Here is a 14451-nt window from a genome sequence, read left to right on the forward strand (position 1 = left end):
GCACTTTAATGAGAAGGGGCGATGATATCTATGTATAAAAATTTTACAGCAAGATTTTCTAAGGATAATATCAAACACAGACAGCCTGCATGGTAATAACAGGAGTTAAGACTAGATGAACAAATGCAGATTTCTACTATTTCTCTCATATTTGATATGAATTTGGTTTATCCTAGGAGTTGCACCTCAAGCCATCACGGCAATATCTGAAGCCAGTTTTAAGCTGCTACTACTAAAATGAAAGAAGCATGACAACATAAGTGATATAGTCACATGTATCTAAGTTATTTTACTGACTAAAATTTCTAACGTGAGGACATTTAAAGAAAAAAAAGCAACCAAAATATCTCCAAGACATACTACAGTTTAAAAGGAAAACTTACAAAGAACAATATGCAGTGAATGATCTCATTTATGTTAAAATAGAAAACCTTGATCCGCACAAATATATGGAAACGCACAAAAAGAGATGTAAAAGGGCACAAAACCAAATGTTACAGAAGTTACCCTGAAAGAGGGTTCTGAGATGGGGATGGGCTTGAAGAAAGGAAGCAAGCAAGGAGGAGAGGCAGAAAAGGAAGAAGGGGCTAAATTCTTCTGACTGTTCACATTTTTTTAAAAGAAAATATATACGTGTGCTATAGTCTAGTAATACTAAAAGAGACCATAATAATATAGTTGGCAGTATTATTCCTGGTAGAAAAAAGACAATAAAAACACATTAAAAACATGGTAAAAATTTCACTTCATCATTATACTGAAATATAATTGAACTACTTACCTATGAGAAAGAGATTTAAATATTCATTGCCTCCTAAATTAACAGAATTCAAGGAGAAGGAATAGAATCCAAAACATGCTGTGAACCATACCAGCCAAACAGTAAGTGTTCTTGCTCCAATATTCCAGTCATAAAACAGATCGAATAGGTTGTACTTAACTGCAAAAGGCTTAAAAGCAACAGGATCGTGTAGATCCCGTGATAAAATTTCTGACAGCTTACAGGGGCTTGCCCTATTCCACCTGGCCATCTTATCAAGTACTAATTGTGCTTCTTCATATCTTCCCTCTGAGACAAGCCAAAAAGGTGTCTCCGGTAGCATCCAACAGCCAAAGACAAAGGGGAGAGTCGCTGTGGAGAGGATTATCTGATAGGTCCACCAAGATCTGACCAAGTAGCCCGTCAAAGCCACCACCATTGTTCCAATCGCAAAAAAGGAATGTAAATGGATGGATGCCCATGTCCGAGCCTTCATGCCAATAAATTCTGTCACATAGACAAACACCACCACAAGATAGCCACTTGAAACCTGAAAAACAAAGAGGGAAGGGTGGTCCAGATTGAAGATCACATTTGTAATTACTGAGGGGTCTGATTTCTCTGCACATTGCACAGAGACAAGAGCGAAAATGACAAATAACTGTTTTCTGAAAACCCTATCACATTTATAAAAGGGTATTTAACCCAATCCATCCTTCTTCTTTATACGGGTCCTTTCATCTTCTCTCAACCTTCTCTACCCCCAGTGGCAAAACTTGAGAGGTTATGTATGAATAAATTTTAGATACTGCCTTTTGTTTCATTTAATCTTCCTTTATATCGTGAATTTACTTCTCACATAGATAAAATGCACATTCATTTATCTATCTGCAGGAGGTCCTTATTATTAAATCCTAAATTTTAAAATGGCTACTATCAAAAAAAAAAAAATAACAAGTGTTGGCAAGCATGTGGAAAAATTGGAAACTGCGGACTATTGGTGGGAATGTGAAATGATGCAGCTGTTGAGGAAAACAGCATAGGGATGCCTCGAAAAATTAAAAATAGAATTACCATATGATCCAGCAATCCCATTTTAGGTATATACCCAAAAGAATAGAAAGCAAGTGAAGTTTCAAAGAGATATTTGTACATCCATGTTCATAACAGCATTATTCACAGTGGCTAAAATGTGGAAACAACACAAGCATCCAATGACAGATGCATAGATAAGCAAAATGTGGTAAACACATACAATGGAATTATTATTCAGCCATAGAAAGGAAGGAGGAAGGATATTCTGACCTATGCTACCACATGAATGAACTTTGAGAACATAATGCTAAGTGAAATAAGCCAATCACAAAAAGACAAATACTGTATGACTGCATTTAAATGAGGTACCTAGAGTAGTCAAATTTAGAGAGACTATGACAGTGGTTGCTAGAGGATTTGCGGGGAGAGAGAATGGTGAGTTATTGTTTAATGGGTACAGAGTCTCAATTTTGCAAGATGAATGGTAGTGATGCTTGCACAATATGAACATACCTACCATCACCGAACTGTACACCTAAAAATAGTTAAGACGATAAATTTTATGTCGTGTATATTTTACCATAATAAAAAAAATGGGCAAAAAAAAAAAAAAACCCTTTATTTTGAAAAGAGGCCTATCTTTAATTTAACAAAATTTAGATAATAATAGCAATATGTGATCATTCTTGGAATAAACAAATAATGAATCAAATGATAGGTTTTTTTGTGGGGAGGGAGTAGGGGGGAAAGGATTAAAATTTTTCCATCAAAATTATTCCACATTTGACTTTGATAACACAAATCATAGTTAATTTTTGCAAAATTATTCTAGAGCACCACTCATTTCCCTGAAACCCTCTCTTAATCCTCTGATATTTGAATTAATCCCTTTTGAAGGCCTCATTATGTCATTATCCTTGAGAATGTTAATTTCTGCAAAAGTTAACTGGTCTATTTCTGCCAGATCCCAACTGGTCAAGGGATTTGGGTAGGATTTGGGCAGTTTTCCCCCATCGCTTTCAAAGACTCTTCATAATCAAGCATCTTTTGTAAGATCTGCAATTTTGCCTTGCATCAGAGTCACAAAGAAGCTAGCCCACAACCAAGTTCTTGCGATGAGAGAGGACTGGCATGGCAGTAAGCAGGGAGGTGCTTGATAGGGAGTACTGTATTAACGGTAAGGTTTTGCTTTTTTTTCTTTAATGGTGAGTTTAATATTCTTGTGACAACAGCTTTTATTTCCCTACGCAACCTTGTACTTGCAGTAATACTTAGATAATGAGGACTCAGAAGTCTGAAAATGAGGACTCCAGTATCCAAGAATCTAGTTGTTTGGTAAATGTTTGCTGCTGTTTCGGCAAACAAAGAAAAATTATGATAACCTTCATATACTACGAATTTCTCCATTAAGTTAAGCTGTAACTTCAGTTCCCGACACCGTTTTTTTAATGCTAATTCTTTCTGAGTCCACTCCCACTGCTTACCGGTTACTTCAGTCCCTGGATTCAGACAATCCGTACAACTGACTAAATAATCTCAAAAGACATCTTGATCTCTTCGAAACTGTCACTTCCACTCATAATATTCTATTCCTCACATCTACCCTGACCCCATCCCCAAAGAGCAGCCAGAACGACCACCTCACCTCACCTGAACTCCTTTGGTGAATTTCCATTGCCTTTAGGACATCGAGCAAACGCTTTATCACCCTACAAGGCTCTGCCTAATCATCCCTCTCCTCCTTCAGGCTCATCATTGTATTTTACCTCCTCTTCATTCTCCAGACATCTGGACTTTCAATTCCTTCTCATCTCAGGACTTTCTCACTTGCTGCTCTCTCTGCTCTTCTCTCAATCATCCCTCAACCATCCCTCGGAACTAAAAAGCTTCTAATGCTCCAGATTCCCCACACACACCCCCACCACGCGGGGGGAGGGGGGGGAGAGGGGGCGGACACCCCACCACTGTTATGCCACCATTGTCAACAACATTGTATGTATTTCTGAAGATAGCCCATCAATGTCTTGCCTTCCCACCACATGACAGGGTTACTGAAACAGCCTAGTTTGGTTTACTTGGCATTTCACTCTGTAGGGAGATCAATAAATGTGCTGAGTACATGAATCCGCCTGCATCTGCCCTACTCAGAATTCTACCACAAACACATTTCCCATGAAAATCAAAGGAAAGAGCCACAGAAAATTAAGGCCACATTTTACAGATATATTCTACTGGTGGCTGTCTCATTTTCTCAGCTCTGGAAACCAATATGTGGTATTCTGCTAGACTGAAACAGGTATTTTATCCTCTGACGTCTTCCAAAAGAGGACTCCCATACTCTCAATACCTGTGCCTCTCCTGAACCATCATTCCCACCCCAAGGCCTCTTATCAAATCTCACTCTGCAGTTACAGAACCATTTCCTCTTACTCTGTCCTCAGTGGAGACAAAACTGCTGGCTGTTATCTCTTCTATTAAAAATTCCTTTCCTTCATAAATAAATAAATATACTGTTTTACTTTTTCTTTTTTTAAGATGCAATACTTTCAAGTCTATTTTTTTTTTTTTTAATCCTTGGTCTTCTGTGTGGCTTCCTAGAAACCCGTTTCCAGCAATCAGTAAAGACTCCAAAACTGAACATACCGCCTTGCTCTCTGAGGGGTGCAGCGACCTCTGCTCTGAGACTGTAGTCCCTGGCTCTTCCCTGGACCCTTGGATCACCTGTCCTGTTGAGAGGGAATGCATGCCCTTCTCTGCGCTCAGCAAGATGACAAGCTCTTCCCACAGATAGAAACTTCACTCCATTATCCTTGATCATCAGTGACCTGCTGCTGTCTGGTAGTTTGGAACCTGTCTGAGCCTTACCCAATGTGAAAGTGATGTCCTCGCTCACTACTTTCAATAACAGCCACCATTGTATGAAACACCTACTCCATGTCTGGTGCTGTACCGCAAATGTTTACTCTAATCTCATTGAATCCTGATAACAACCCATAAAGTAGCTATTATTTTCTATAGTTCAGTTTATAAACTAAGGCTCAGAGGATAACATGTTTCCCAAGGTCACATGGCTAAGAAGCCAATATATGACAAAGCTGTATTCAAACTCATGCCCTTCCCATTAGACATCCCTATTCCTCATAACAGAAAAGCTTAATGCCTTCTTGGTTTCATTCTTACTGCACACTATACAAATGACTTTCTTAACAATACACCTTAATCATCTGTTTGGCTCATACATACAGGGCCTGACAGGATCAATAAAATTAATTGCTTGGGAATAAAATAATGCCTTAGTAATTGTGGAATGTGGATCATGTGCCAAGCATAGAGTCAAACAAAAAGTTTCTGCCTAGTTAGCAACAATTTTTCATTTTAATGAGTTCCATTCTAAACAGAGGGCATTAGTATTCCACAGAAAAACTTCTGCAGGGGAGCAGACAAAGGTTAATCCTTTCTCTCTCTCCCTAGATTCTATATGAGCAAATCTAAGAGAGTTAAAGTTTAACATGAAAATACTGCAGTAGAATTAAAAAGGTTTAAAAAAAAAAAACCACACAACTCACAACAGCAAGAAGAAAGCGTGTGACTATGAAGCTGTAATAATCAAATGTGAACGCCACTGCTATGCCAAAGAAATACATGCCGATGCTTGTGGACCACATGACCAGTCGTCTCCCGACCCTGAAAAAGAAGAATCAACAGCGGAAGAAGCAAGGTATAGTTGTAACAGTTTAAGCATCCATCCAGTTCATAAAAGATTAGTGTTACCAATATTTTTAATAGCTTATGTATTTGGTTGTTACGATTCATTCATTTATTTTGGGTGATTCATGAGTAAACACGGGATTTCTTCAAGAGGCCGTTCTTTCCGTGGAGAGGCCTCTATCTAAGCTGCTAACATACACATATGATCACTCAGGGGGGATCCCCAGAAGACCTCCTAACCTAAGATTTCTGGTAAGAGGAGGGATAGTTTGTCCTTTCTCTCCCAAGACTTCTACTCTCTGACCTGTTGGATCATCTTCTCTGCAAGGCTGGCCCTGCCCAGCAACGGTGACGCAGCTTTTGCTAAGTCCCTCTAAAGATAGAGGTCTTGCTACATTCTGTTTCTAGAATAAGGTGCTTACTTGCCTTATATTTTTATAACTGAGAGGGGTATTTCTTTGTCTGAAAAACAAACAAATAACAAACATTATATTCCTAACAGGTTTTTAAAAATTGATATGTAATTCAAATGCCATAAAATTCAACTTTTTAAAGTATACAATGCAGTGGCTTTTGGTGTATTCACAGAGTTGTGAAACTTTCCTTACTATTTAATTCCAGGACATTTTCATCACTCCAAAAAGAAACTGCACCCAGGAGCTATCATTCCCCACTCGGAGCTCCCTCCAGCCCTTGACAAACACTTATCTACTTTCCATATCTATAGTCTATTCTGGACATTTTATATAAATGAAGTCACACAAAATACGACCTTTTGTGTCTGGCTTCTTTTACTTAACATTATGTTTTCGAGGTTCATCTGTGCTGTATAGCATGTATCAGCACTTCCTTTTTATGACTGACTAGCATTTCGTTGTATGGATATACCACATTTCGTTGATTTATCAGTTAATGGACATTTGGATTGTTTTCACTTTTTGATTATTATGAATACTGCTGCCATAAACATTCCTAAGCAAGATTTGTGTGAACTTATGTTTTCAGATCTCTTGGGTATACACCAAAGAATAGAATTGCTGGGTCGTATGATAACTCTATGTTTGAACTTTTAGAGGAACTGACAGTTTTTCAAGGCGGCTGCCCCTTGGGAAAAAAAAAACCACACAATCCCACCGGCAATGTATGAGGGTCTCAATTTCTCCACATCCTCCACAGCACTCATTATTGTCTGTCTTTTTTATTATTGCCATCCCAGTGCATATGCATGGGTATCTCATTGTGGTTATGATTTGTATTTCCCTAAGGAATAAGGATGTGGAGCATGTTTATATGTGCTTACTGGACATTTGTATATATTCTTTAGAAAAATATCTATCCAAATCCTTTTGCCCATTTTTAAATTGGGTTGTCTCCTGGATACTAGACCCGTATTAGATATATGACTTGCAAATATTTTCTCCCTGTGAGTTGTCTCCAGGAGATAGTTATAAGGCAAAAGAATATAGTCCTGAGATTCCAACCAACAGGTTTGCCCAGTATAGCAGAGAATATACGAGCAATTAGGAAACTGTCATCTTCATGTCCTCAGCCTTCTCTGCTCCCACACACACTAGTAGGATTGTTGGCCCTCCACATGAATGTTCCCTAATGTCTTTAAAGCCTCAAATGCCATTTAAAACTATTTTTTTTACTCATCCCTTATCAACTCCCTCTATCACCCTCAACGTCTTCACTCTCAGCAGATGAGCGGCCATCTCCTGCAGGGAACAGAGACCATCAAAGAGAGAACCCCACAAATTCCTGCTCTGACAAATTGGCAACACAACCTGCATCTGCATTCGACCTACTTTTCCCCCCACCACCTTGCTAAAGACACTTACCCGTTTCTCTCCAAATTCCATTTTGCAACCTTCGTATTGGATCATGCCTCTTCCCACCTCCTCTGAGACCTTATTCTACCAATTATTTCTTTCTCTTCTACCTTCCCCTCTCTTCTGACTCCTTCTTTTCACTTTAAGTCTCTTCCAGCCAAAGACAAGAATCTTCCCTGGACCCCATCACTCCTACAGCCACCTTGCATCTTGCATTTCCTCCACTGACAGGCTTATCGGAAGGGAATATCCACTTAACTCCTACAGTTCTGTCAACGACCACCAGGTTGCAACTGCTCTTTCTGAGATGGCTTTATACAGAATTGTAATGGCTACAGACAATGACTTTTTTTTCCTTCCTTTCCCCTGATGTCTTTCTCCCTCCCTCTCCTCTCTCATCTCTTTTTCTGTCTCTCTTCTGCTTTACAGTACTGGCCAGAATCTCCATTACAATACTAAGTGGAAGTGGGATTTCACACATCCTTGTCTGTTCCTGACCTCAAAGGAAAAGTTTTTACCTTTCACAGTTAAGAAGTTCATGGTAGATCTTTTAGTAGATACCCATTATCAGGTTAAGGACATTCTTCTATTTTTAGTTTTATCATTAATGGGTTTTGATATTTATCAAATGCTTTTCCTGTATTTATTGAGTTGGTAACATGAATTTTGTCCTCTAATCTGTTAATGTGATAACTTCCACTGAATAGTTTCTAATATCGAATATGTTCCAGACCTTATCCCCCTGCCTCCATGAATTTTAATCTCATATTTTCCAACTCTTTGTCTCTCTCAGTTTTAATAATGATGATTTTTCTGAGCTATCATCCATTTTACTAATTCTTTCTTTAGCTGTGTATAATAGGTTAAAAGTACCCAGGAAGTTAGTCATTTTTTATTTCTAGATGTTCCAGGTAGTTATTCTTCGATTTTATGTCATTTTAAAATACAATTTCCAGACTTTTGTCAATGTTTTAAAATGTGTCTTCTATTTCTTTAAGAATGGGAAACATAGTTACTTCATTATTTATGCCCGAGAATACCAGCATTTAAGCCTTTGTGTAGAAATTTGCCTCTGTGGCCTACTACCGCCAGGCTACACCTCTTAAAAAGCAAGTCTATTTAACGAATAAAAAACATTCAAAGTAATAACTAGTATCTGTTGACTGGTTATATGTCTAAGGTAATTTTTTGTATTAATTTTTCCACTAAACCTTAGAGGTGGGTGCTACCATTTTCACCTCTAGGTTATAAACAAGACTCCAAAACACAGGTTAGACAATTTGCCCAGGGTCCACAGAGAATTAGAAGAACTAGGATTTGAACACAGGCAGACTCTATTCAGAACCCACCCTCTTACCACTCTGTTATTTTGTGTCTGTACTTTAACAGAGCAACAAAGAGGTGGGTATTTAGGAAGGAGGCATGAAAATGACTAAAGTTTGAGCATAATTCCCTATCCCTTAAGAAAACCAGATAGGAAAATGAACCATGCACAGAAACAATTCAAAGTATTTCATTTTACCTGTCAGAAAGATAGCCAAAAACCAGCGCTCCCAGCAGAACTCCAAACATAAATGTGGGCTGGACCAGCGATCCATACCATTCTCGATTACAGACTAGATCCCACTGAGTCACCACGGTGTTGTCCCATTTGCTCCTGTCATAGATGAAGCCATCCAAGCAAGGATAGGAACTCTTAAGGCCATCGTAAACAAAGTTCCAATTGGAGTTGTTTTCCCTCCGGTACCTGTAACACCCTGTGAGCTCCCAAACATCCCCATCGTGGAGCTTCACTACAACGTAATCTCCATGGCTTGTGGAAAACTGAGTCCAGATGTCGTCCAACCTCCGAACTGAGGTATTGTGGAAAATAATCTGACTCACGTTGCCTGGGGGCCTGCAGGTATGCTTAGGGTGCACTGTCATAAACACAGAAGCCAAGTAGTGGATACCACAAGCAGTGTTCTGGATGGCACACGTAAAATAGAGAAACACCTGGAATCTGAAAAGAGAAGAAAAGCAAGTCCTTATATCTGGCCTCCATGCTAAAAAAGAATCTAAGCAAATATGAAGGGTCTCTATTGTGTTTAGCTTAATATATGTATGGATAGACAACACAGAAACAATTACAGATATGTTTGTATACACAGGTTAATATATACATATACGTTTTATATACTTATAAAACATGGCTCTATCTGTTGAGATGGCCGAGAAGCAATGACCCAAGAGTAACAAGCACACCCACTGCCCAGAGCTTGATTTCTAAATACTGTTCTCCATTAAAAGGAGCCAGGAAAAAATGGTTGATTCTAAGACCAGGAGAGGGAGAATACAAAATAAGCCTAGAGCATCTTGTAATATCAGAAAGGAAGTGCTCGAAATACAAAAAGATGGGGGCAGGTCAAGGGAATACAGAAAGAGCTCCAGGTGACCAAAATTAAAACAATTTGAACAACAAAATAAAAAACCTAGTATGCCCCAAAGTATAAAATAAATACGTGAATCCATACTGTGATGGTTAATTTATGTGTCAGCTTGACTGGGCCAAGGATGCCCATATAAGTGGTAAAACATTATTTCTGGGTATGTCTGTGAGGGTGTCTCTGGAGGAGATTAGCATTTGAACCAGTAGACTGAGTAAAGAAAATGGCCCTCGTCAATAGGGGTGGGCATCATCCAATCTGTTGCAGACCTAAATAGAATAAAAAGGCCAAGAAAGGATAAATTCACTCTCTCTGCTTGGTCTGTGACATCATCTTTTCCCGCCCTCGGACATTGGTGTCCCAGGTTCTTGAATTTTCAGACTCAGACTGGGACTTACACCACCAGCCCTTTGATTCTCAGGTTTTTGGACTCAGACCAAATTACACTTCTGGCTTTTCTGTGTCCCCAGCTTGCAGATATAAATTCACCTCCATAATCATATTAACCAATTCCTATAATAAATCTCCTCTTATCTATATCTGTGTACAATATATACACTTATATCTATAAAAATATATACGTATATGTTTATGTATCCTATTGCTTCTGTTTCTCTTGAGAATCCTGACAATCTATACTGATATAAATGATTGAACAAATAAATATAAAGGAGAAAAAAGACAAATCTTTCTTACAGTAGAATTCCAACTAACATATATAGATATTCCCACTCTATAGGAGATGGAGCTTAAGTCCCACTCTTTACTCCTCAAGGCCATGTTAGACTTAGTGACTCATTTTCCAAGAATACAGTAGGAAAAGGGGAAAAAGTAGTTAACTGGCAAACACTATCTTAACTAAATGTTGAAGGTTAACATGCCCACTATATCAGATATCGTGTACCCCTCATATGAAGTGATGGATGAACAGGCACTTCACCTCTGTGGCCTTCGTTCCAAACACCGTAACCCCAGTCTAATCATGAGAAAACAACAGATAATCTTAGATTGAGGGGCATCCCACAGGTTGCCTGACCAGTATGCCTAAGGCTGTCAAGGTCATAAAAAAAAAAAAAAACAAGGAAAGACTGAGAAACAGCCACAGATCAGGAGACTGGGGTAACATGACAACTAAATGTAGTGTGTACCCTGGACTGGATCCTAGAACAAGAAAAGAACATTCATGGAAAAACTAGTGAAATCTATATAAAAACTAGAGTTTGGTTAATGGTATTGTACTAATGTCAGTTTCTTGGTTTTGACAAGTACGCCACGGCAACGTAAGACGTTAACAAGGGAAACTGGGTGAGAGGTATACAGGGACTCTATACTATCTTCGCAGCTTTTCTGTAAATCTAAAATTTTTCAAAACTTAAAAGTGTATTCAAAATTTTAATGATCAATTAAAGGTCTCCAAATTTACAGACTCAGACCAACAGTGACGTAGTTTCTAAAATAAAAATTGTCTCACAAGGACGACTGTGCTAACAGGACCACAGGGTAGAATGTATAAAATCTGGACTGCCCCCACAAATTTCACACCTCTGAGATTGAAAGAACAGACCCTGTGGGCAGGTAATTTCATGATTTAGATTTAAAACAGAATCGGTTCAGACCGTGAACATCAACTATAAAACCATTATCACAGGAGTAGAAAACAGGTCCCATCAGATCACACTGAAGTAAAATCACATCAACACATGTGATCCTCATCTCTCCTCCTATTTCCAGGCCTGCCCGCCGCACATGGTCCTGATGCTCCCTCTCACTGGAAGGTGCTTCTGACCATCCCTGAGCATAGCAGTTCTCAAACTTTTTGGTCTCGGGAGCTTTACATTCTTAAATATTTTGAGGATCTCAAGGGGCTTTTCTTTATGAGAGTTATTTAAGTTAGAAATAAAAATGGAGAAAATTAAAAATATTTATTAATCCATTTAAACATAACAACATACAGCTATAGTTTTCAAAACAAAATAAAACAAAATTAGTGAGAAGAGTGGCACAGTTTTACATTGAAAACTTGGATTAATACATCGTCACTAATATTTCAGGAATTTATATGGATTGGTTCCATAAGATGTTCAATAGACAAATGCTGGCTCATTTTTCAAACAGATAATAACTACAGTTGAATAAGCGTATGATTTATTCATAGCAAAAATTTAAGATAGATGAATGTTGTTTTAACATCTTAGAAATTATAAACACTAATAGATTTCTTGTGTTTGATAAACATATCATGCCAAATAAACTAATCTCCCTTTTAAAATAAATAAATGTACTAAGCTAGAAGTTCATGAGTATGTTGTTGATCTTCAGACAAATCTTTCTTAATAAACCTGTGAATGAGAAAAAAAAACTTGGATGAATAGAAGACAGCTAGTTTCTTATATTTGCATCTGCCTTCAAACTGATGACTGTTACTACACGTCATACAGTCTCTGGAAAACTTTATTGTACTTCCATGAGAGAATGAGAGTAAAGAAGGCAACTAACGTGTTAGTCTTACTATGAAAATAGTTTTGGCCTCGTAGACCCCAGAGATCTGTGGATCCCATTCTGAGAACAGCTGGTCTAGTCTGTTCCTTCTCTTCTCTGCACTCCTCCCATTTTCCCTCTACCCTAAATGCCTACTCTACACTTCACCGCCTGCTCTCCCAGGTCCACCTTTGCTATATGCTTCCCTCTTCTTCACTTTCATTCATTTTCTCTCTTCTCTGACCACAATATGCAACTGAACTACCATCTTGTTATTTATGTTGATTTTTTAAAGGACACGGGGTGAATGTTTTCTGTTTCTCTATCCAACAGACAAAAAAGTCCCATAAAAGGTTGAACTCCATAAGGGAGTTCATTCAACTGTAGTTCAGTCACTTTAGTGTCTCCTATAGCACCCAGCATGGTGTGTAGTACAATGTGTAAAGAATGTCATGGAAAACTATACCTTGGGCTGAAAATGAACAGTTCTGAAGTTAACGCATACTCACCCACTACCTCTGGTAAGGAGAGGTGTTCAAGAGGCTAGTGTATCCAAAAACATTTTGACTGGGTTTCCCATTGGTAAAATGAATGTGTGTGTGTGTGTGTGTGTGTGTGTGTGTGTGTGTGTGTGTGTGCATGCACGCGTGCACACAAACATATAAAAGGAGCACATATACATAGACATTCATATAAAACTGAATTTATATGTTGAAATATAAATTCACATATATATTTACGCATAGACATACTTTCATATGTAAAATGGATTTTTTATGGCACTCCAAAGGATCGTCTTTGCCCACCATAAGGTGAACACACTCCATTTTGACGACTATCACAAGTGACAATGCTAGGCAAAGTCACAGAAGCAAAGCTGTGAAATATCAAGTTGGCAATCTCTCCAAGTCCTCAGGGATGACTGCCAAGCTGGTACATGGCCACCGTTCCTCACGTCTCATAGGACCTCATGTAGATAAAAAGTAAAATGGATCAACTTAAAGTGTTGTGGCTATCAGAACGCAACAGGCTGGTGATGCCAGCCACAATTTCAAAGTTGAACTCTGAATCTGGCACTGGCCCCATTGGGCAGTTCGGAGAAAAAAAAACACTCACACACACAAAGCAAAAGACAGGCAGGAATTAAGTTTCTTTTTTCTAGCAGTGAAGGGGAAGGAGAACAAACACACAAATTTCTGTTCTCATGGTCTCTTTGCGATGAGCAGCCAAGAGAAGAGTGTGGAGCCCCAAAGCTTACATCCTTGGGGCTAATGGGAGCCAGCTCTGTTTTTTCAGAAAAGGTGCCCTTGTCAGAAGAAAAATGATTAGAAATCAGCCTCAGTCTATTCCATGAGAGAGGCTGGGCAGGAACGAACGGTGGTGTGAGAAGACAACCCTGAGTTCCTGTGGCTCGAACCACTCCAAAAGGCTAAGATTGAGTGGTGCTCGAACCCTCACCCCTGCAGGTCACAAGCCCCCATGCGCTGGCTGCTGGATGTCACTGTAGAGCCTCAGGGTCAGGCTCTGCCCTTGGCCTACATAGGCTATGCTACCTGTGAGCACTTGGCATGGACATTGGATCACTTGCCCCCAGGTAACAGCCTCCTGCATTCAGGAGGTATTTTTTCCTTCCCTAGCATTTTTTTCAGGAAGCATTTCCCAGCCTTCAAGAATAATCACTAGCTGGAAGGGCTCTGTTAGAGAATTCTATCCAAGTGGTTCAGCCCTATCAGGCAGATTCTAGATGGGCACTGTTCTTAACACAGCAGAGGCCCTATTCCCACCCAGGTTATACCTGTTGCTGTGCTGTACATAACACCTTATTAGGCATTGTCTTGGTCACTGTGCATATTCCACTAACACCTAAAGTTTAAGCACTTTCACATTCATTATCTCATTTAATCATTTCAACACACTTCAGAGTTTGTGGGCTACCTGAAATTTACTGGTCAAAACATCTTTGCATAGCAAATTTCTCGTGTAAATAAAATGGAAAGCTAACCTTACTAAAGAAAATAGTTCACGTTCGCTAATCCTTTTTTTTTAATCAAGCACCTAAGTGTCTCTACCTTGCTATATTAGACTAATGGGTATTATCATCTGCTCTTGAAGTTAAAAAAAAACTTTACTTCCCTAAAAGTAACGAGTATTAGACATAAGAATAGCAATTCTCCTAAAGTTAATTTATAAATTTAGTTTTCAGTGCCATATA

The 14451-nt window shown here is 38.8% G+C and overlaps 1 protein-coding gene across 1 annotated transcript in view; it reads right to left on the minus strand.

The window, feature by feature from the left end:
- Positions 1 to 14451, minus strand: part of SLC22A16 (solute carrier family 22 member 16) — a 32751-nt gene that overhangs the window by 12826 nt on the left and 5474 nt on the right. The window contains 3 exon segments of the mRNA XM_015600054.1: positions 782 to 1310; positions 5362 to 5479; positions 8858 to 9337. Of these exon segments, the coding sequence (XP_015455540.1) occupies positions 782 to 1310; positions 5362 to 5479; positions 8858 to 9337 (1127 nt within the window).

Source organism: Pteropus alecto, unplaced genomic scaffold (genome assembly GCF_000325575.1).
Source record: "Pteropus alecto unplaced genomic scaffold, ASM32557v1 scaffold79, whole genome shotgun sequence".
Classification (NCBI taxonomy): domain Eukaryota; kingdom Metazoa; phylum Chordata; class Mammalia; order Chiroptera; family Pteropodidae; genus Pteropus; species Pteropus alecto.